This window comes from Misgurnus anguillicaudatus, chromosome 10, assembly GCF_027580225.2.
Source record: "Misgurnus anguillicaudatus chromosome 10, ASM2758022v2, whole genome shotgun sequence".
Lineage (NCBI taxonomy): Eukaryota > Metazoa > Chordata > Actinopteri > Cypriniformes > Cobitidae > Misgurnus > Misgurnus anguillicaudatus.
In genome coordinates, this window is record NC_073346.2 from 16,893,381 (window position 1) to 16,915,689 (window position 22,309).

The 22,309-nt window shown below is 38.8% G+C and overlaps 2 protein-coding genes across 3 annotated transcripts in view; one reads left to right on the forward strand and one right to left on the reverse strand.

Moving 5' to 3' along the window:
* The window catches only part of itga10 (integrin, alpha 10), a 43,673-nt gene extending 32,091 nt beyond the window's left edge, over positions 1 to 11,582 (forward strand). The window contains exons 15-30 of the mRNA XM_073871979.1: positions 321 to 451; positions 581 to 747; positions 1,141 to 1,283; positions 1,373 to 1,483; positions 2,162 to 2,247; positions 2,345 to 2,486; positions 2,754 to 2,846; positions 2,959 to 3,035; positions 6,554 to 6,643; positions 6,806 to 6,890; positions 6,977 to 7,090; positions 7,176 to 7,283; positions 8,353 to 8,466; positions 8,583 to 8,678; positions 10,098 to 10,211; positions 10,914 to 11,582. Coding sequence (XP_073728080.1) covers positions 321 to 451; positions 581 to 747; positions 1,141 to 1,283; positions 1,373 to 1,483; positions 2,162 to 2,247; positions 2,345 to 2,486; positions 2,754 to 2,846; positions 2,959 to 3,035; positions 6,554 to 6,643; positions 6,806 to 6,890; positions 6,977 to 7,090; positions 7,176 to 7,283; positions 8,353 to 8,466; positions 8,583 to 8,678; positions 10,098 to 10,211; positions 10,914 to 10,970 — 1,728 coding nt within the window. The 3' untranslated portion in view covers positions 10,971 to 11,582. The remainder of the gene's footprint in view (positions 1 to 320; positions 452 to 580; positions 748 to 1,140; positions 1,284 to 1,372; positions 1,484 to 2,161; positions 2,248 to 2,344; positions 2,487 to 2,753; positions 2,847 to 2,958; positions 3,036 to 6,553; positions 6,644 to 6,805; positions 6,891 to 6,976; positions 7,091 to 7,175; positions 7,284 to 8,352; positions 8,467 to 8,582; positions 8,679 to 10,097; positions 10,212 to 10,913) is intronic.
* Positions 11,583 to 11,903: 321 nt separating this feature from the next.
* On the reverse strand, positions 11,904 to 22,148 carry polr3c (polymerase (RNA) III (DNA directed) polypeptide C). 2 transcript variants are annotated; one of them, XM_055209726.2, is made up of 15 exons: positions 21,988 to 22,148; positions 19,686 to 19,832; positions 19,289 to 19,553; positions 18,931 to 19,137; positions 17,087 to 17,166; positions 16,906 to 17,007; positions 16,610 to 16,702; positions 15,899 to 15,979; positions 15,244 to 15,295; positions 14,960 to 15,020; positions 14,083 to 14,233; positions 12,657 to 12,758; positions 12,528 to 12,577; positions 12,292 to 12,441; positions 11,904 to 12,202 (listed from the first exon to the last, which is right to left on the reverse strand). In XM_055209726.2, exons 2-15 carry the CDS (start codon positions 19,830 to 19,832, stop codon positions 12,124 to 12,126), a joined length of 1,620 nt encoding a protein of 539 aa, XP_055065701.2. In that variant the 5' UTR covers positions 21,988 to 22,148; the 3' UTR covers positions 11,904 to 12,123. The 2 variants fall into 2 exon arrangements, with proteins under 2 accessions (XP_055065701.2, XP_073728081.1); XM_073871980.1 differs by having other exon boundaries at positions 21,966 to 22,086.
* Positions 22,149 to 22,309: the final 161 nt, after the last annotated feature.

Sequence of the window (22,309 nt, forward strand, 5' to 3'; positions counted from 1 at the left end):
GTATGGTGTTCCTAATAATCCTTTAGGTGAGTGTATTATTTCTGTTTAATCCTCAGTATATCTTCTACTGTATGCAATATACACAACAATATTTGAAGGCTCCCCCCACTCAACATCTAAAAAATATCTTGATTATTAGTTTATTTTAGTACCTGTTTTGTTTTATTTGAAATATTTTGAAGTCATCTTAAAAGTCTCTTGTAAGTTTATTGAGGTCCCCCCGTAGTTCCTGGACCGCTTGTTGAGAAACACAGTTTTATGTCATTGATTATCCTTACTTTTATCATATGATACCATATGTATGATAATTCTCTGTGTAGCGCATTGCTGGTTCCTCTCTCTCTGCTGGGCTGCAGTATTTTGGCCGTAGCTTGAGTGCCTTGCAGGATCTGGATGGAGATGAGTTACTGGATCTTGCTGTGGGAGCGCAGGGCACTGCAGTCCTGCTGAGGTAATCAGTCCATGCATTATTACAAAACGACCGTCATACAAGTCTTCACTGTGTTATTCTAAATTGTGTAGAACAGGTTTGACTTCGACCCACGGTGGTCTCCTGCGGTCTCCCCTTGTCTCTCTGCAGATCTCGCAGTATAGTACAGATCAACGTCAGTCTGTCCTTCCAGCCGCACTCTATTAATGTAATCCAGAAGAACTGCCACAAGGCTGGCCGAGACTCCGCATGCCTTAATGCCACGGTCTGCTTCCTGGCCATGTCCCGCTCGCCTGGCTCTCACGGCACATATTTTGGTAAGGAATCATGCAAGCAACCAGCATGAAACATTTTTGACACTCATCCATTGCTGGTAATACAATATCTGCAGTGTCTGAGACCACAAGTGAAAATTCTGTTTTCATTTCAAATTATATTATGAGCAGAACAATTTGGGTGAAGAGTTGAATTGAAAAATTAACATGAAGAACTTTAAAACATGATACACCGCGTTAACCCAGCATGATGTGAAAATTGACTTTTTGTGCGAAGGACTACGGACCTGGAAATAATGCTTAACACGCTTTATTCATTTTTTCATATTTATTTTGTATTACAACATTTTTTTGATTTATATTGTTAAAATCCTACCCCTGAATTTCTACTATATATGCCAACTCCTATTATATTTCTCCTGCTTATTTCTATAGATATGCAAGTGGGGGCCATGTTAGATGACAGAAAGTTCTCGGCTCGTGCTCTGTTTGACAACAATACCCAGAGACAGACCCTTATGGGTGTCAGTGGTCGTGTTGGACAATCCATGTGCTACACGATACCATTTCATGTGTTTGTGAGTCTGTGAATCCATGAGAGCAATAAGTAATTATCATATTTTGAATCATTTTATTAGAGGATTTAACACTTCCTTTGAACCTGTAGGACACAGCTGATTATATTCGACCAATCAGCTTCACCCTGCGCTTTAAAGTCAATGACACAGAGAATGGTCCGGTTCTGGATGAAGGCTGGCCGACAACAGTCAAGAAGTCTGTGAGTTACACGAAGCAGCGGCTGCTTTAAAGGTGCAGTGTGTAATTTTTAGAAGGATCTCTTGAGAGAAATGCAAAATTATATACAAAACTATATTATCAGGGGTGTATAAAGACCTTTTTATAATGAACCGTTATGTGTTTATTGCCTTAGAATGAAACGTTTTATCTACATACAGAGAGGGTCCCCTTACATGGAAGCCGCCATTTTGGGCAGCCATGTTTCTACAGAAGCCCTTAACGGACAAACTTTTTTACTAAGTTGTCTCCAACGATGACATGTTTGTCCAGTGGCAGCTACCGTAGCTTCTATATGTGTTTCAAAAGCAAGAGGTGAGCAGTGGACTGAGCCGTTGGTTGCAATTCACAACCTCACCACTAGATGCCCCTAAAATTTACACACTGCACCTTTAAAACCTCAACGCTGAAGAGGGGAACGTTTTTATTTATATAAATTGAATTATTATCAAGACAATAAGCACAGGATTGTTCCTAAATGCTCTGTTGCTTAGTGGTAGTGCATTGTAATAACAATGCAAAGGTTATGGGTTTGATCCCCACATAATAATGTATAGGTTGAATGCACTACGAGTTGTGTCTGACAAATGCATGAGTGTGTTTAGCATCTTTTATGTTATGTTTTGATATTTAAAATGTAATGACGATTCCCCTATATTAGATCCCATTCTTCAAAGACTGTGGGGAGGATGATGTGTGTGTACCAGATCTGAGTCTGAAGGCCCATATGGACATTTCTGGAACAAGGTAAACTTATGACATTGCAGGCACTACAGGATAATATTGTGACATGTATGGTGTAAATGTTAAATATATATAAACGTTTCATTATCTGTGCTGGCAGGCAGCAGCCCTTTGTGATACGCAGCCCGCGGCGGAGACTGGCAGTAGAAGTGCAGCTACAAAATCGCCTGGAAAACGCTTACAACACCAGTCTAACTTTACATTACTCCAAAAACCTGCACTTCAGCAGCCTGAGCATCCGGGTACAAACAGTGTCTCTCCCTTTCACTTCAGCATAGCTTCACACATAAGGATTTGAAACTGATCAGAATTTTTAAATCTGCTATGGTTTTCATATGCAGATACACAAATTACTGAAATGATCATTTATAAACAGTAGTTAACTTGATATAAATGATACATCAGACTTTACTTTTACAATTTCTGTGCTTTCTTATGCTGGTGCATATCCAATGTGTACCCAGTCCTTAGTATATTATGTATTATCTTATATCTTTATTTTTCTGTAGGAAGATGCCCAGTTTAAGATTGAGTGCACAGCTTTAAGCTCAAGCAGTCACTCCTGTAATGTGAGTTACCCCGTGTTTCGCTCTCATTCAAAGGTAAGACTCTCAGAGAAGAGAAATAGCAAAGTTTGCTGTTTAGTTATGATTCATTTAAACAGTCATGAAGCTTTTCAGTGACTGTTTGATTCAATTGCCTCATTATTCTCAGGTGAACTTCATGTTGGAGTTTGAGTTCAGCTGTACATCTCTCATCAGTAAGGTCCAGATGAAGCTTGTAGCTGCAAGGTACACACACACACACACACACACACACGCATGCATACACACACACACACACACACACACACACACACACACACACACACACACACACACACACACACACAGGGTTAAAAAAAATTACATTGTATTTGCACACTATTATTAAAGGTATAGCGGAATATTTTCCAGATTTTTGAAAAGAACCGCCCCTCCACTATTTTAACACTCTACCTGCTACCTCCACTCTGTTTACAAGTTGCTGTCAGCATGGCTCATACATCAAGATGTTTACTGTGTGTGCGGGGTTCGTGACTTGTGCCAGGGCTAGCTTCGCTAATCATAGCTTACATCAACTTTTACTAGCAGTGATTTTAAATGGATTTCTCCAAATAGCATGACAAACTTTACCTGTTGAGTATAAACGTTGCTTTGGAAGCCCAACCTGTGCTTTTAGTGCACACCAGAGTGTGAAATAGTCTCCCAAAAACACTCTGGTCTTGTTTCTTTATTCAGAGGCCTTTCTCTTCTTGTCATACAATTCGTAGACACTTTTTCTCTTGCGACCCTTAGACATTTTGAAAAAACACAGTTAGATCGCAAGCTTCAATGAATGTCTGAAATGGTAGCTCACCACACATATACACCTCAAAGTGTGCATGTGCAGAAAGCGAACCTAGGGACAAGCACATACGACGGTCTTACGTCAACATATCACCAGAATGATTGACAACTGGGATTATCAATAGTCTTGATGATCCACCTGAAAAAAGAAAATCTTCCGCTATACCTTTAAGGATTACTCCACTCCATAAAAAATCCTGATAATTTACCCCCATGTCATCCAAAATGTTTGTTTTTCTTTGTTCAGTCGAAAAGAAATACAAAAAATGTTTTGAGGAAAACATTCCAGAATTTTTTTCCATATAGTGGACTTCAACAGTTCACAGTTTCAATGCAGTTTAAAATTGCAGTTTCAATTGGCTATAAACAATCCCAACCGAGGCATAAGGGTCTTATCTTGTGAAATGATCATCATGTTTGGCAAAAAAAAAATTAAATGTGTAAACCACAAATTCTCATCTTGCACTAGCCGTGTGACTCGCCAGCACGACTTTACGTATTATGTAATCACGTTAAAATGTCACGTGTTACATATGTGAAACGCACACTTGCAGAACATTATTTATAATAAACTGACACACAGACATTTATTAGAATCATTCCACATACAACAACGTCCGAACGGTCCTCTTTCTCCACACTTGTGAACATTAAAGCGGTAGTTTCACATACATCATGTGTGACCTTTCAACATGATTACGTAATACATAAGGTCATGCTGGCGTATCACGCGACTAATGCAAGATGTAAAGTTGTGTGTTTGTTTTTTTTGTTTTGGGGGGGGGCGAAAATAAGACCCTTAGGCTTCGTTTGGATCATTTAGAGCCCTTTAAAACTGCACTGAAACTGTAAACTGTTCAGTTATAAAATTCACTATATGGAGAAAAATCCGGGAATGTTCTCCTGAAAAAACGTAATTTCTTATTGACTGAACAAAGAAAGACATCAACATCTTGGATGACATGGGAGTGAGTAAGTATCTGGATTTTTTTAAATGAAAGTGGAATACTCCTCTAATAATGTACTTTTTGAGCAAACAAAGCTTTTTGGCACCAATGGCTCATTTAAACTCCTCTGACTGGCCATTAAATGAATGTGCTAAACAGACATGTCTTGTCTAGTGTTTGTTGTAATGCTCAAAAAACTCATAACCATTACACTTTCTCCAGCAGCAGGTCTTGGTATCACAATCTTTGCACAAAACTATATTACATTATGTCAAAAGATTAATTTATTTGTTTTAAAATGCAACACATACGGCATGTGTCTGAAAAAACTACACTGTACAAAGTGAAAGTTTAATTACTTAAAAAATTACTTCAATTGGTAACACCTAAAACATTTTTGGGGTAGTTTCCTGGACATGTTTTAGCTTAAGCCAGGACTAGGCCTGAATTTAATTATGAAATATAACTAGGTTTAACAAACATGCCTTACTAAAACCATTACCAGGGCTCTGATGTATTGATGTAAGTTGTTTTCATTAGAGGCGGACACTACTTGAGTATTTTAAGTAAATTTTCCAAGCATCTGTGCCTTATCATTCTAAAGCATAGAATCATACTGTATATTCCTTTCATATTGCACATTAAAATTGATTTAATACCTAATTACATAAAAATTGTGTCGTTTTACTTTTCTTGAGTAAAAGTACAAAAGTACTTTCTACTGAAGTAAAAGTAAAAAAACTAGATGATTAATGTACTTAAATATTAAATATAAACCAAAAACTTGAAATTAGGACTAGTCTAATCCCTGTTTGGGAAACGGCCCTTTCACTTTAAGTGAAAAATATAAGTTGACAAAACATAATTTTTTATGTTTTACTAATTGAAGTAATTTGTTTAAGTAGATCCAACTTTCAGTTTTTACAGTGTAATTTTTTTAGCTACACTGTCAAAAATAAAGGTACAAAGCTGTCACTGGGGCAGCAAAAAAGTTCCTAAGATGTACCATTAGGTACAAATATCTTTGAACTGTCAGTATGTACCTTTGAAGTACTTATATGCACTTTTTGAGGCATTAACATGCGTTTTCGTCGATCGGATCACAAGTGGACGACGTTAATGCCATGTGTAAACGGTGTTCAAAACGTTTTGAGCTCGTCCACTTTCGACCACTTTCAACCACATCCAGAGGTAGTCGAAACCACTTTCGATCGGATTGCTTTGGAGTTGCGGAACGCACATGTGGTTGAATGCGTTCGAACAGCCACACGCGACTGCCTTCTCTCCGTAGTTTCTTTTTGAAAGCGTGTGAAAGTTGCGCAATCTTATTTCATCAATTGCGCTGAAAATTCAGAGGAAGCTCTTACATACACACGTACAAAACTCTGTGCAGCATGTTTACTTGCTAAACAAGCAGTGGACTCTGACATAATATTAGTTTGCGTCCATATGAACTCATTATTACTCCCGCTCGGGTTTGAATGACAGCAGAGAGACTCGCCCACCGTCTCACAGACCACCCCCTCACAGTATTCAGGACAGAAGCGGATTTAAATACCAGGTGTAAACGTAATGTGTCTCTCTCGTCCAATTGTGATCCAATTGATGAAAACACATCTTAATACCAAATGTAAACAGCCCCTTTGGGTACAAAGGTGTACCTTTTTTAAAGGGTACTGTCCCAGTGACAACTTTTGTACCTTTATTTCTGAGAGTATAAGCAAAATTAAAAGAAAATTCCTAAAATGTGTTACTCTCAATACTTGTTGTTTATAAAACTGTTGTGTACTAGTTATTTTAAAACAAATTTGTAAGCATCTAATCCAATCAGAATGTAAAGTTGGACATGTCAGGTTTATAACAACAAGAGTGCTGTTATTATTATCTGTGGCTAAATTATAGCCTTGCTGACATTTAGTACATCACAGCTATGTGATGCTTCACTGATTTGTGTTAATTTGTGTGTTGCTACAGTGACAGCAAGGAGAGTTCAGATACACTGTCAGACAACAGCGTTCAGCTGCAGAGTATTGTTCAGTATGAACCTGATCTCTTTATCACAAGGTTAGTCACCCTCTCATTGAGTCGATTGGTTTTCTGGTCTTATTATATATTCATCAGTTGCTCTGAAGCACAAACAAACATCTCATTTCCTTCATATAAGAGCTATAATCTAGACTAGATAATTTGCTGTAATATGTGCTTATTATGGTTCAATCCCTACAGTGACTCCAACTTAAACCGCTATGAGGTTCACCCGACCAGGACTGTGTCTGAGGGGACAGGGCCTGAGTTCCACACACATTTCAGGGTGGGTCAAAGTAAACCTGACAGGCAAGAGTCTCTGTAATGTTTAAAGTCTAAGCTAATGACCGAGTATACGTTCTGCTTTTTCAGGTGCAAAACTTGGGTTGTTACGCAGTTAGTAACTTCGAGCTAAGTGTTCATTTGCCCTCCGTGGCTTCGGGGGACAGAGTTTTTGCAGCTGTGGTTGATGCTTTCTCTCACAACGTTAGTATAGATATGTTTACTTTTAAAGCGTGTGTCGTACAATATTTAGTTTAGTAGTTGTGTTGAAATTTCTATCTGTGTTTAGGCCTCAGGTGTGAACTGCAGTATAGTCAGTGATCTTGCTCAGCTGAAGTCCAGGCAGCGAGATGTACGTCCACTTCACCCAGAAGACATGAAGAAAAGTGAAGTATTGGTAAGTACATACAAAAGAGCATGTGAAGAGCTCAGATGCAAAAGCTCCTGAACGCCGCCTCCATCAAAAAAAAATGAGATAATGATATTGACCAAATGCTCTCATTGTATAATTCATCAAATACTTTCGCTTCAAAAAATTGCTGAATCCCAGACTTAGGCAATTCAGAAATATTGATTTGGTGGCAAATACCAATTTGTTGGCAAAGTCCTCTAAGTGCATGTTAGATGTAAGGAATAATTGATGACAGGTCGTTGAATTAATAAGAATAAGAAAATAATGCACACCCAAGGTGGGAATCGCGGAGTGCTGTAACACTGCGGGTGTGCATTATTTTCAAATAATTCAAAAGACCGGAGTCAATTATTCCTCTTATACAACAGTTACCACGAATATTCCTCTGGTGCCTCTTTTAAGACATTTTACAGATTAGGTGTGCGGTTTACAGAAAAATAATCAACACCCATGGAACTTTTCTAAGCCAATCAGAATAAAGCATTCAACAGCCCCGTGGTATAAGAATTGGATAAACCACGGTTAAAGGACATTTACCAAATATATTAGAATATTGTCAGACTTTTTAGCCGTTTTCTAGTGCAGAGTGACTGGAGACTTTGGAATTTTTTTATGTACTTAGAGCAGTGGTTCTCAAACTTTTTCAGCATGCGGCCCCCCTTGTGTACGGTCCATTCTTACGTGGCCCCCCGAAAGAAAATTTATGACAAAAATAGTTCTAAAATGTAATATTTTAATTAAACAAAACATATTAAATTATACCTAGTAGCGCTGTTGGTTAGTTGGCTTATTATTTTTTAGGTTTAATTACACAGAATTCATGATAAATGAATGTATTTTATAAAATGTCATAAAACTGGGCCCCCCTGACACCATCTCGCGGCCCCAGTTTGAGAACCACTGACTTAGAGGGTTTTGCAGCGAAAGACAGTCAAATTTGTTAAATATCGATGAATTGATTTGTGACATTTGTTTAAATAAAGCATTTCAATTTCTGACTAATAACCTTTTCATTGCTGAACCTTATGCAGATGTTTTTTGTTTTCCTGTTCAGAACTGCAGTTCATCGTGGTGTGTGGAGGTTGTGTGCAATGTGCAGCAGCTACTGAAGGGACAGACGGCCCTGATCCGCATCACGAGAAGAATTCATGACAACTTCTTCAGACAGGTGGGATTCCCTCGCTTACATGCACATACAGTATTTCAGTTTGCACATGCAAAGGCAGTGTCTGTACTAGGATCTGTTTGTGATTCAGTTGCTAAACCACTGTGTGTTCATGTCAGGCAAAGTTTAAAGCCGTGACAATAGTGGGCTCGTACCAGCTGTCTGCTCGGGAGTCCAGTTTGATTACATTGGGGGATGCTGCCCTCTTGAGGGATGTTAGAGAACTTGGGATATTCACTATGTATGAATAAATACTAAATCATAACTAATGTATTTTCTCCAGAATTAAAGGGATAGTTCACCCAAAAAATTTAAATTCTGTCATCATTTACTCACCCTCATGTTGTTACAAACCTGTATACATTTCTTTGTTCTGATGAACACAAAGGAAGATATTTTACGAAATGTTTGTAATCAAACTGAGCGTGGACCCCACTTCCATAGTATTCTTATTTCCTACTATACAAGTCAATGGGGTCCACGAATGGTTTGGTTATAAACATTCCTCAAAATATCTTCCTTTGTATTCATGAGAACAAAGAAATTTATACAGGTTTGTAACAACATGAGAGTGAGTAAACGATAACGGAATTTTCATTTTTGGGTGAACTATCCCTTTAACTGTGTTAGGGCTGCCTAATGATTATTCACAACTAATCGTTTGCAGAATAAAAGTTTTTGTTTACATATTCATTATACACAGTACATTAACAAATGTTATGCATATATAAATTCAAACACATGTATGTATAATTTTAAGGAAAAATATATTAATGTAATTTTTTATATTTATATATGATATAAATTATATGTAAATATACAAATGTTTATACACATGGAAATATTTCTTAAATATATACATGCATGTGTGTGCATATATACATAATTATTATACACATTACACATACATTTAATATGTAAACAAAAACTTACCGTAGTCTCGCAACTAATCATTAGGCAGCTCTAAACTGTGCTAAGGCATATTACTTAAAGGAATAGTCTACTCATTTTCAATATTAAAATATGTTATTACCTTAACTAAGAATTGTTGATACATCCCTCTATCATCTGTGTGCGTGCACGTAAGCGCTGGAGGAGCTACATTTTATGGCGTAATAGCACTTTTGGGGGTACTTCGACTCGGCGCAGTAACACCCTCCCTCTCCCATTATGAGAGTGAGAAGGGGAGCAGACTTTTCAGGCGAGTCGAAGTACTCCCAAAAGTGCTATTACGCCATAAAATATAGTTCCTCTTTTAAATCCGCTTAGAAAAGCGCTACGTTTTATTTTGTACCACCAAACTTTCTCGTATAACTACTCGTCTTAAATAGGAAAAACGTTGATGTGTTTGGTCACTTCTAACTTTATCTCTAAATGGTACCATTGAATGAATGGGGCTAAGCTAAATGCTATCGAAGCGTCGCAGCCGCGTTCCAGCACTTACGTGCACGCACACAGATGATAGAGGGATGTATCAACAATTCTTAGTTAAGGTAATAACATATTTTAATATTGAAAATGAGTAGACTATTCCTTTAATCATGGTGAAAATAAATAAATGTATTGACACAAACATCTTCCCAAACAATGTCATCTCAGTTTTGTACTAACAATCTTTCTTACTGTGTATGTAGACAGTTTTGGAAGTACTGAAGGGGCGTTCAATCCCGATTTCACTCTGGATTCTGATTGGCAGTATTATTGGAGGACTACTGCTTCTCGCACTTTTAGTATTCATCCTTTGGAAGGTACATACACAACTTTTATCAAAGCATATAATATGCTTATGTAAATGGATCATTGCCTATGCATAACTCGCAACGTAAAACAACAATACACAAATGTGACCCTGGACCACAAAAACATTCATAGCCAACAATACACTGTATGCGTCAAAATATCAATTTTTTTATGTAACAGAAACAGCCAAAAATTATAAGGATTTTAAGTAAATCTCATGTAATGTGAAGATATTTTGTAAATTTCCTACCATTATATATATATATATATATATATATATATATATATATATATATATATATATATATATATATATATATATATATATATATATATAGTGTTGCTAAGGACTTTCAATTTTTGAAAGTCCTAAAAATACATAAATTGAAAGCTTACTTTCAGATGTATAAATCTCAATTTCAAAAGATTTGGACCTTTACGAGTGGTTTTGTGGTCCAGGGTCACAATTCTGAAAACACTTTTGAGATATGTGTGAGTAAACTATATCTGTTTGTGAAATCCAGGCTGAAGTCTTATAGGAGCATTAAAGTTTAATTTCATGACATGACAATATTAAAGATATAATGGTTATTTTTCCCCAGTATGCTTTTGAATTTATTTAGAAACCAGTAAATCAGAAAAATTGACTTTCACAGACTGAATCACAGATCTTAAGTCTTATCCTATGTGTTTTGGATATTTCTGCACAGTTGGGCTTTTTCACAAGGAAACAGATGAAAGACGAAGATGAGAACACTGAAAGCTGAGTGCAGACTGGACACAAGTTTCCTTTACAACCTGGAGATTTTACACTTAATACTTCCTCTTGAAGACATGACTATTGCTTCTGCTCAAGAAACAAATCCTTTTATGATTGGCAAAGATGAAATCTCTGGACTTTGCCCACCACCGCGTTTTCTGCCCCAATTTTATGGGATCGTCTCTGGAATGGATTTAAACATGGTGAACTGTTTTAAATGGAGCAGAATGATGCCACAATCATATAGGTAACGGAAAGCAAAATCCAGTAGTGTACAGTCAGTAAATGAATACGCAAGGGCGTAGGATGCATAGAGGTTTGGATGTTTCAATTCTGAAGATTTCCGCTCAGCTGGGTCATAGGGGTCAGCTGTACTCTTAAACAGGTTAAATGTTTCATGGCAGGAATTCTGGCTTAAAGCAACACTATGTAGTTTTTTTACCTTTAAATAATGTCTCTAAAATTATTTCAGTGATAGAACAACTTTTAACTGGACAAATTGTACTGTTGCTGCAACCTGAGCAGCCTCCTAGCTGCTACAAGCACACTCTGAAAGTGGCGGTGGAGGGTAGGAAACACAGCCCCGCCCCTCCCCCTGCCTGCAGAAGAGTGTCTGATACCAGGCACTGTTGCGCTTTTCAACCACATGGGGGAGCTGTAAGTCCTTTTTACATGGAAACTACATAGTGTTGCTTTAACAGAGTCAGATTATTTTACAATGGCACTGCATGAAATAAACAAGCAGTAAGACAAGCAAATGCACTATTTGTGAAAATGAAAATAATGTGTATTTAAGTTGAAACAAGCATAACAATTAGTTTATTTAATTTCCTTTCTTTGATAGAAATCACATCTTTTCGAGGTTTTATGGTCAGTGCACAAGTTTGTAAATTGTTTTGCTTTTTTGACATTCATAAATAAAAATATGTAAACCGTTAGATAAAACTAAATCCATCTTTATTTTAACCCACCGCAAAATAAAACTATGCCATACTCACACTTTTACAAATAGCATCAGTATCCACTTTCCTTTGTCTATACATGTGGATCAATCTCTCCCTTCTGTAGTTTTTTTCATGTAACTACACTTTTGGTGACCAATTTTTTTCGTTAATGTTTTTCTGGTTCTCAAACATGAACTAGCTTATATCTGTCTTGAACTATTTGGACTTGGTGGAGTTAATGTAGGATTCAAGAAGAAATATGGTCTCATCCACCTGGTTTTCACTGGAATCCAACCTGCAAGAGAAGAGACGGATAAATTATGTGTGTTAACATGAATCCTGCGACTCTAACCAGCTTATGGGGTGTAGTTTAATGTGTAGTACTTGTTTATGTGGTGCCGTAGAGACTCGAGCTGCTGTCTCTCTGGAGCTGTGATCATCTCCTCCACCTCTGTCAGCTGCTCGGCCTCGGCCTCCGTGGCTTGCAGGGATGCCAGAATGGCTTCAATTCGCTGAGATTTTTCCAAAAGTCGCCTGTCAATTAATGAACATATTAATTTAGTCATCCAAGTATTCGACTCGGCTGAAATGTCTTTATTGTCAAAAAAGGAGGGACTTGCTTGTTCTCCTTGGTCTCATACTGCCGTCTCTCAATCAGGTTTCCAACTGTCTGTATGGGGTCCAAATACATCACTTTATGAGGACAGGACAAACACATTTTTAAAAGATTGTTTGCATGAGCTTTGTACCTTATAGCAGTGTTGCAGCAGGAGTCTGGCTGTTGGCAGCTGATTAACGGTGTACAGATAGAAGGTTCGAGAGGGGGCGTGGTCTGGTGTCTTTGGGATTTCCTGCTCAATATAAAGAGACAAATAGACAATGACAAATGTTGTTAAGTTAACTACAATCATTGTTAGATACATTTTTGTAATTTGTTTTGGTCTCTAAAAACAGGGTTACCACACCTTAGTTGACTTTCAAATTCAAGGACCTTTCAAGGACTTTCCAGGTCTAATACCCTCAAATTCAAGGACTAAATATGGGGACACATTTCAAGTGAGATCAAGGTTACATCGTTTTAGCTTTTAAGATACATTGTTACAGTTCCCTTTCGAGGGAACTCGTGCTGCGTCACTGCGGTGACACTTTGGGGACGCCTACAGGGGCAGATGCGTCTGAATGTGTATAACAAATTCAACCAATGGTGAGGCTTAACGACAAAGACAGGGTGACGCAGGAGCCAGGAAGTATATCGCCATCTGAAATATTGCCAAAGACGATGTTACAGGGACGCAGGAAGTATGGCAAGGGAGACGCAGCGCCTCGTTCCCTTCTCAGGAAACAGTTACATACGAGACGTTTTCATGTGTCAAACACAACTATGCAAAAACGCATTTTGGTATGAATCAACATTCGCATACAGAAGATATAAGCATTTAAAGCAAACAGTTTAGCACGTGTGCTTAAAAAGTCTAGAATTTTTATGATATTATCCTACACTACACAGGGAATAATATGGATTTTTACCTGTTTCTATGTATGTATATTTTCAAAAACTTCCCATGGCCTTAAATCCCCCTCCCCCCAGATTCACAAACTTACAAGGACCTGTGGGAACTATGTAAGTTTAACTTAGACTTTGTGTGTATAAGGGGCCCCAGCAACGTTGTCAGGGGCCGAGGATCACACTTAGGACCTTTATAGTGGTTTCCAAGCTTATTTTGCTTAAGTACCCTCTCGATCCAATCAATAAGATTTAAGTACTAAAGATGTGTACCAATGACTAACCAAAGTTAAACACCATCCATAATGAGATTTACAGGTACAAACCCATCAAAATCAAAATCTTTGTGTGTTACCCTGATTGGCAATCACTGCCCTGCTGAAAAAAAAACCAATAAAACCATTACAGAAAATTCTAATGGTTTCTATGAAAATACAAATACGGTAGGAACCATTAGCTTTTACCATTAAAACCACTACACTGTAGTGTGTTTTGGGCCATATTCCATTTGAACAAATAAAATTCCCAATAAAACCAATAGAATTTCTGTGATGGTGTTTATTGTTTTTTTTTAGCTGGGTGGTATAGTCTGCTCATGTCCATCAGTGGGGACTGGAGCCCACCCAAACAATCTGAACCTCTAAATTGACTGTATGCAGATGGGTGTATACCTGCAGCTGGACCAGATTCTCCGACAGAAGTGTATACAGCATGTCTTTGGCCTCTTTGGCTGGAATCATAGCAAAATCCTCCACCTGCTTCTGCTCCAGGTGCCGTTTCCGTAGCAACAGACGAAAGATGCGAGCTGAACGGGAACCAAACCTAACACAAAGCATAGCCAAATCATGACACAAACCTAACCTAAGAAACAAAGAAGAACATTTGGTAACACTTCAGTATGGGGAACACATATTCATCCTACAGATTTTGTCTTGATAAGCTCCTAATTTACTGCTTATTATACACCACAGGGCTGTTGAATGCTTTATTCTTATTGGTTGAAAAATGTTTTTTATAAACGCACACCAGACCTATTAAATGTTTTAAAATAACCACCAGAGCCATGTTTTAGCAATGACTGTGGTAACTGTGGCGTAAGCAGAATAATTGATGCCAGGCCGTTGAATTGTTTGAAAATAATGCACACCCGCGATGTAACAGCGATTCAACAGTCTGTCGTCAATTATTTCTTACTTAATACTTAGTAAGGTAGCTGTTTTAGCATTCAAGTGTAGGTATGGGGTAAGACTAATAAACAGCCAATACGCTTAGTAATATGCAAGGTAATAGTAACTTGTTAAAAGTGAGAACAGGTCGGAGCCAATGGTGTAGTGGGTAGCACTCCGACATGTGGTGCTTTCGGTCTTTCGGCGACCCGAGTTCGATTCCCAGCTCGTGGTCATTGGCCGTTACCATACCCCTCTCTCCTCCCTGTACTTTCCTCGTTCACTGTTAATAAAGGCAAAGCAGCCAAAAAAATATAACTGAAAAAAAAGTGAGAATAGGTCCCCATACTAAAGTGTCCCTAATTACTTTAACCCTACTAACCTCTCCTGGACCACAGACTCGAGAGTGGCCCTGCCAAGGTTAGCCAGTGCACGATGTAAATCTGACCAGAGTCAAGAGTCAACCATTTTATTAAGCTTATATCATTTCCAATATTTTTTAAATTAGTCAGAAAACAATATTTTGTCCAGTTATGGCCAGAAATGGCACATTTTGAAAAACACATGGTCACTTTGTTGACTGTTTACAATTACAGTAAAATGATTTACATGCACATTAGGCACGGAAAACTTCCCTTCATCCTTCAGGCAGTTTTGAAAGGATACTGACGACAAACATCCCTCCTCCACTGTCACCTGTCTTCCCCACAAATTCCATCTAGTAAAATACGAAAGAAGCAAAAGATGAAAACAGAAGATGATGAGATGACGGAAACAAAAAGGTAATTTAAGACTTGGCTAAACAGCACTGTGACACTGCCCTTGTGTCACAGTGCTGTAATATAGCTCAAGTAATATATTGTAATATGTCTCAGTCATGAAAGTCTTTAGTGTGGCCCCCCTCCTTCCCTAGCACCACCTGCCTTTCTCTTGCAACAGCATGTATTTCTATCCTGCAATTATGTTTCAGTGAAAGCCTTCAGTTATGCCAGCATCAGCAAGGGCAGCGTAGCTGATCTAGACTGCCAAGATAAAGCTGTGTACATCCCATGCCATATTAAAATGCCAAAACTACGTTTCAAGAGTTGTCACGATTGAAATTGTGTTTTCTACATAATGTAAAGAACATTCTGTGAACATATAACCTTAATAGATTTAATATTAACTGAGTAAGGGCATTTTAATGATTGAAATTAATGTAAAACCAAACTTCAATTCTCCTGATCTCATAATTAGATTAAGAGACTTTAGCCTGGATTTCACATAAAAAAAAGTGCATGTATTGTGCATATTGTTTATGCGTGCATCTACACATACATACCGGATCATCAACGAGGAGAGTGAGGTATTGGTCTAAAATCTGTCTAGCGATGTTGTAATTAGAGGGAAGAGATCGGAAAATCTAACGGAAAAAGAATCAAACCATAGCCATGTGTAAAAAATCTAGTAAATATCAGCAAACATTAAAACGTAATATACACTCACCTAAAGGATTATTAGGAACACCATACTAATACTGTGTTTGACCCCCTTTTGCCTTCAGAACTGCCTTAATGGCATTGATTCAACAAGGTGCTGAAAGCATTCTTTAGAAATGTTGGCCCATATTAATAGGATAGCATCTTGCAGTTGATGGAGATTTGTGGGATGCACATCCAGGGCACGAAGCTCCCGTTCCACCACATCTCAAAGATGCTCTATTGGGTTGAGATCTGGTGACTGTGGGGGCCATTTTAGTACAGTGAACTCATTCTCATGTCCAACTTTGTGACATGGTGCATTATCCTGCTAAAAGTAGCCTTTAGAGGATGGTTACATGGTAGTCATGAAGGGATGGACATGGTCAGAAACAATGCTCAGGTAGGCCGTGGCATTTAAACGATGCCCAATTGGCACTAAAGGGCCTAAAGTGTGCCAAGAAAACAACCCCCACACCATTACACCATTGCATTAATGAGAAATTGAACATGTGTTCCTAATAATCCTTTAGGTGAGTGTACTCTGGCAATCCTACAATAGATCTGCTTGTTACCTCATTAGCTGAAAGAGCCTGTGTGAAAGCAGCATTTGCAGGTGTTGTAACCTCACTCATTCGTAACATGGTTCGAACTATCTCACTGCTGGTCTACAGTGGAAGAAGAAGAGAGACGTTTAGCTGATACAGACCTACATTCCAACTTATATTTCCCTCGAGAAGAAAACCTAAATGTGAGAATCCAGAACATTCAGTCTCGGATAAATCTATGAAGGAATATTCAGTCCACAGCCTAATTATATCTCACAGCACATCGTAGATAAAGGTGTTGATGATATACAGGCTGTAGTCACCTGATCAAGTTTACAGGCAACGGCACTTATAATAGCCTGATCCCTGAAGTGCAGGTGAAAACGTTCGAAGTTCACCTGCCAATAGATCCCTTCATCACCAAACTAGACATGGTGAGAGAGAACAAATGTATTAGTCGGAGATATACGTGAGAGTCTGTGTGAGTCTGTGTGATTGAAATACCTCGCTGCTGTCCGTCTTGGCTTTCTTTGCAGTACTATTGAGAGCTTCACCATCATCACTGCGTCTGCGTTTTCCCTTACCTGTAAAACAGAAGTAAAATGCAAATATAAACACAATATGTTGTGTTGATATAGTGTTATAAGAGAAGTCACGAGACACCACTGCTCTTAAAGGGACACTGCACTTTTTCTAAATAGGCTTATTTTCCATTTGATAAACAGTTAAACAATTGTTTTTTACAGTTTTGGAATCCATTCAGCCGATCTCCGTGTCTGGCACTACCACTTTTAGCGTAGCTTAGCATAATCCATTGAATCTGATTAGACCATTAGCATCTCGCTAAAAAATAACCAACGAGTTTGGATATTTTTTCCCTTTTTACAACTTGACTCTTCTGTAGTCACATCGTGTACTAATGGTGCGTTTACACCAACCGCGGTAGAGGCGTGAAGCGCGAGTGATTTCAATGTTAAGTCAATGTGCAGACGCGTTGACGCGCGTCAGGAGGTCCCGCGGCGCGGAAGAGGCGTTCGGCGCGGAGCAGACGACGCGTTTCCGCCTCATTCGTGCGTGAAGCTCGCGCGAAAGGCGCAAATTGAGCGTTGTGCGCGGTACGCGCGAATGGTGCTTTTGTGCATTTTGCGGTTCACGCGAATTTGCGGCTGACGCCCGAGTTGAAAAATTTGAACTTTGGCGGAATTTCGCGCCGCGTTAACCAATCAGGAGCCTGCCTGCTGCTGTGGTGGCAGCCCCGCCCGGAGTCACTCACTTAAGCAGTCACTCGAAGCTATGACACAAGTTGTTATTTCTATAGAGGAGACAGGAATAAAAAGGACCTCGCTTGGAAGAGTGTCAGTAAGTACTTTGGGCAACCTGGTAAGTTGTAATACACACTTTACTTTTGAGTCACGTGACGTTTATCGACCCACGCCGTTTATTTTCCCCCTATAGTAAGGTTACCCAATACAAACTGGTAACTCTTTTGATAAATGCACAAGTAACATCAGTCATCTTGCAAACAGACACTCGCACAGCAGTTGCCCCTCTCACAAAAAGCGGATTTTGCTTCGGACGCGCGTGTACTCCGCTCTACACGCGCGAATGCATTCAAAGTGTTCAAGCGGCAAACTAGGCGCGGTAGAAGCGATTTTGACACCCAAAACGCGTTTGGTGTAAACTCAGCATTAGACCGACAGAAAATTAAAAGTTGTGATTTTCTAGGCCGATATGCTTGGAACTATACTCTCATTTTGGCGTAATAATCAAGGACTTTGCTGCCGTAACATGGCTGCAGCAGGTGTAGTGATATTACGCAGCAGCCGAAAATAGTCCCCTGCCATTGAAAGTTACTAAGGGGACTATTTTCGGCTGCTGCGTAATATCATTGCGCCTCCTGCGATGCTAGACCCAGAGATCAGCTGCATGGATTCCAAAACGGTAAGAATTAAATGTTTAACTCTAGAGGAGCTGGAAAATTAGAATATTTTCAAAAAAGGGGAGTGTCCCTTTAAGCCCAGAGTATAGTCTGTTTTAAGGTCGAATGCACGGCCTTCCAAAGTATAGTTTATTTGACTCGCACGTGTATTCAGACGTTCGACGCATGCGCAAAATGCAATGCATGTCCTGGGCTACATACTACATTCTCCTGCAGGTGCATGCGCGACATACACACACTGTACGTGGACCCTGGCTTATGCATAAAAATGGACTATACTTCCAAAAACAAAAAACTATTTAAGCTAAACCTTTAGATCAAAAGGTGTTTAAGATTATAAGAAACAGGCAGTCATGTGTCCAAACGTTTACTGTATAGTGTCATCCATGTCTTGACTGAATTAACTCACCGGTAATATTGATATAAGGAAGTTTATAGCAATCCGGGTGGCTTTCTGGTTCACTGGGTTTCGTCACAGCCGGAGGAGGGTTAGAGTTGGCATCACCCGAAGTTGATGGTTCTGCTGACGGCATGGGGGGGCAGCGCTGCAAAAAATGTGTCTCCACCAACCGGGAAAATGCAGTGACAACCTCACTGTAGTCCATAGACTGGCCCTCTAGTGCAACAAGAGTTTAATAGGTATGAATCGATTAACCAAATTTCAGACTTCATGGTTCCTCCATTTTATTTAGGCTGATAGGCTTGATTCGCATTCTACACATACGAACGGTCATGCAGGTTTTCTGTGCAACAGCTGTACGACTCACCTGGCATATTGTGGGTCAGTCTGTCTGCTACAGTACTGACTGTGGTGCTCATCGTCATCTGGCCTCTCTGCAGTATCTCCTCCACAATGAGCTCCCCTGTGTCTCCGTAAAGACTCTTGGCCGTGTAGATGTAGCGTGGATAGCGGAGCATGTGCAGAATGTTCTCACAGTTCATCTGGTACTCCACCGGTCCCATTGGACCACGACGCCCTAGACCAAACGTACACATCCCATGCTGCACCAGCACACACAAAGACTTCTTGACCTAGCAGAAGTGCAAGTTGAAAATAGAGAATGATAAATTCTGCGAAAAGTCTGCGAAAGAGACAGGATAAGAAAGAGAAGAAATGATGACCAGGAATAAGTTATTAGAATGTGAGGACTTTTATCGGCTCACCAAGTCAAGAGGTAGTTTGGTCTCATGAACAAGAGCTCGTAAGTTCAGGACTCCACTGCGGAGGAGATGAATGCCCACTTTCTCAACCACCTCTCCAAAGTGCTCCTGCAGTAGCAGCCCACACAGACGAACCTCCTGTGTTGTCATCTACAGAAAGGGAGATAAATCATTTAACAAACGAAAATAATGCACCTTAATCTTATTGAATCTGATGATAGAGAACAACAATACAAATCTAATTCATTTTCCCCATGTTGCATTTTGTGCCTGCATTTTCAAATACTTATTCGATTCAACCAAATATTGTGATGCTGTTATTCATCTTGGTGCTGGCTGTTTTGGTTTAAGGCAACCCTTTAGATGAGTTTTTTATCTTTATGAAGGACACAGGTCTTAAAGGGACACTCCACTTTTTTGAAAATATGCTCATTTTCCAGCTCCCCTAGAGTTAAACAATTGATTTTTACAGTTTTTGAATCCATTCAGCCAATCCCCGGGTCTGGCGCTAGCACTTTTAGTATAGCTAAGTATAATCCATCGAATCTGATTAGACCATTAGCATCGCGCTCAAATATTACCAAACAATTTCTATATTTTTCCTATTTAAAACTTGACTCTTCTATAGTTACATCAGGTTCTAAGACCAATGGAAAATTAAAAGTTACTACCCAAAAATAGTCCCCTGCTATTGAAAGTTACCAATTTGTTAGTTAACTAGTCCTCCAGACATGACGGACCATGTCTTTATCTCATTTCGGCCTTGTGGAGTGCGTGGACGCTCACGGTGTGTAGCACGTCTGCGCTATCTTTCGATATGTTTTATCAACTGGCTAGTTATCCTCCAGACAGTGACGGAGCACGTAATTTCGGCCGTGATGCGCGCGTGCCAGCTCGCGGTGTGAAGCGCGTCCGCGCTATTCTCTGAGATACACTTGACAGCCTTTTGTGCAGCGAAATACATTTTTTTGGGACGACCTAGTTAAGGCGGTAGGGTTTCCCAGCTTAGGCGGGCCACCCGAACTGCAAAGTGCTGCGGGAAGCCCTAGGGACTATTTTCGGGCACTGTGTAATATCATTGCGCCTGCTGTTGCCATGGTACGGCAGCAAAGAAAATCACTTCTTTTAATTTTCTGTCTGTCTCTATCCTGACTAGTAGCTACACGCTACTTCTGTTTCATGCCCACTTTAATTTTAAAACACAGGATTGATTTGAACTTATTCCAGATTTTTTTTTAGTTTTTTGCAGCAAAATCTGGTTGAACCTGGTTGCCAATAAAATATATTTATCTTACCCTAGCAGTTTGTAAATTATGTTTATATAGCTTTTATTGTAATGGCCCGGCTACAATTTTAAAGGCGTCACTATTTCAATTTTGTAGGTGTGTGGTGCACTTCATGATGTTGATACAATTCCATGCTCTTTACACTGCTTTTCACGGTATAATTGCAAATTCTTTGTGTAATGAAAAATTCCTGTTCTTATACAATTTTTCTTCTTTTACAGCCATTTCCATGTAAGATGAAAACTTTGTCTAGGTTAATATGACGTCTGTTATTTATCATATTTATTGAATAAATATACGCTAGTCGAAGAGAAAGTGCATACTGTTTAATTGGATAACCATCTATTTATGAGGACATTAAAATGTAAAATAATATAATATGTTCTATTCTAAACTATAGAAATGTAATAATTTTAATTTTTTCTTTGTCTTAAATGTAAAGCTGCTAAGAGTGCAACATTGTCAAAAAGCCCTTTGACTTGCCTATGGTTATGGTTATTGCTACTTCAGTAAAATAATAATATATTAATATGTGATTTTCTCCAGACAGTGTAAGAAGCTTTCAGAATATTTATGTAATATTAATAAAGTGGTGGCTACTAACCCAGTTCCCACAGTTATATTAGCTATATGACCAAATATTGTTTTGTTTTGTACTGTATCTGAAATCAATGAGCAGAAATACCTGAGCATTCACCCAGCACAGAGAGATAAGATGACCTTCTGAACATACTTTAATATCACAACATGTTACAGTCTGTAACTTAAGCATTGCATCAAAAAAGTGAGTCTGAATCGATATTTGTTCAAGGCGATTAGAATCTGGACTTTACAGCATGCCTCTATTTCAAAGAACATTTATTTAAATTTAGATTTTGAATAATATACATTCCCACATCCTAACACATGGACGTGTTGTTGTCTGGCCTTTTTACAAATCATACATCCAACGTCAACCACTGCACACACAGAAGCACGTGCACAAAGATGAAACTACCTTTTAAAAGCAACTAACTTACACTGAAGATCTTAGATGAATTTTGTAATCTCGCATGTGTTGTCAAAGCGAAGTATGATGATAATCACCGCTGAAGAGTTTCCGTGGTATAATCATGTGGCGTTCAGTGATGTCGTATTGGAAACCAAATCGTTGTTATGAACCAAATCTTTTCATGATTCAGTTGAACCAACTCGCACCTATGACTCGCACAGCGCTTGAGAATCACTCGATGGTTGCAATTTTTAGAGTTTAAAACAAGAGACAGGTGACATAAAACACAAGTGCCATCATTAATAATCAAATGCATTAATTAATTATAATTTAATGCATTGCAGGGAACT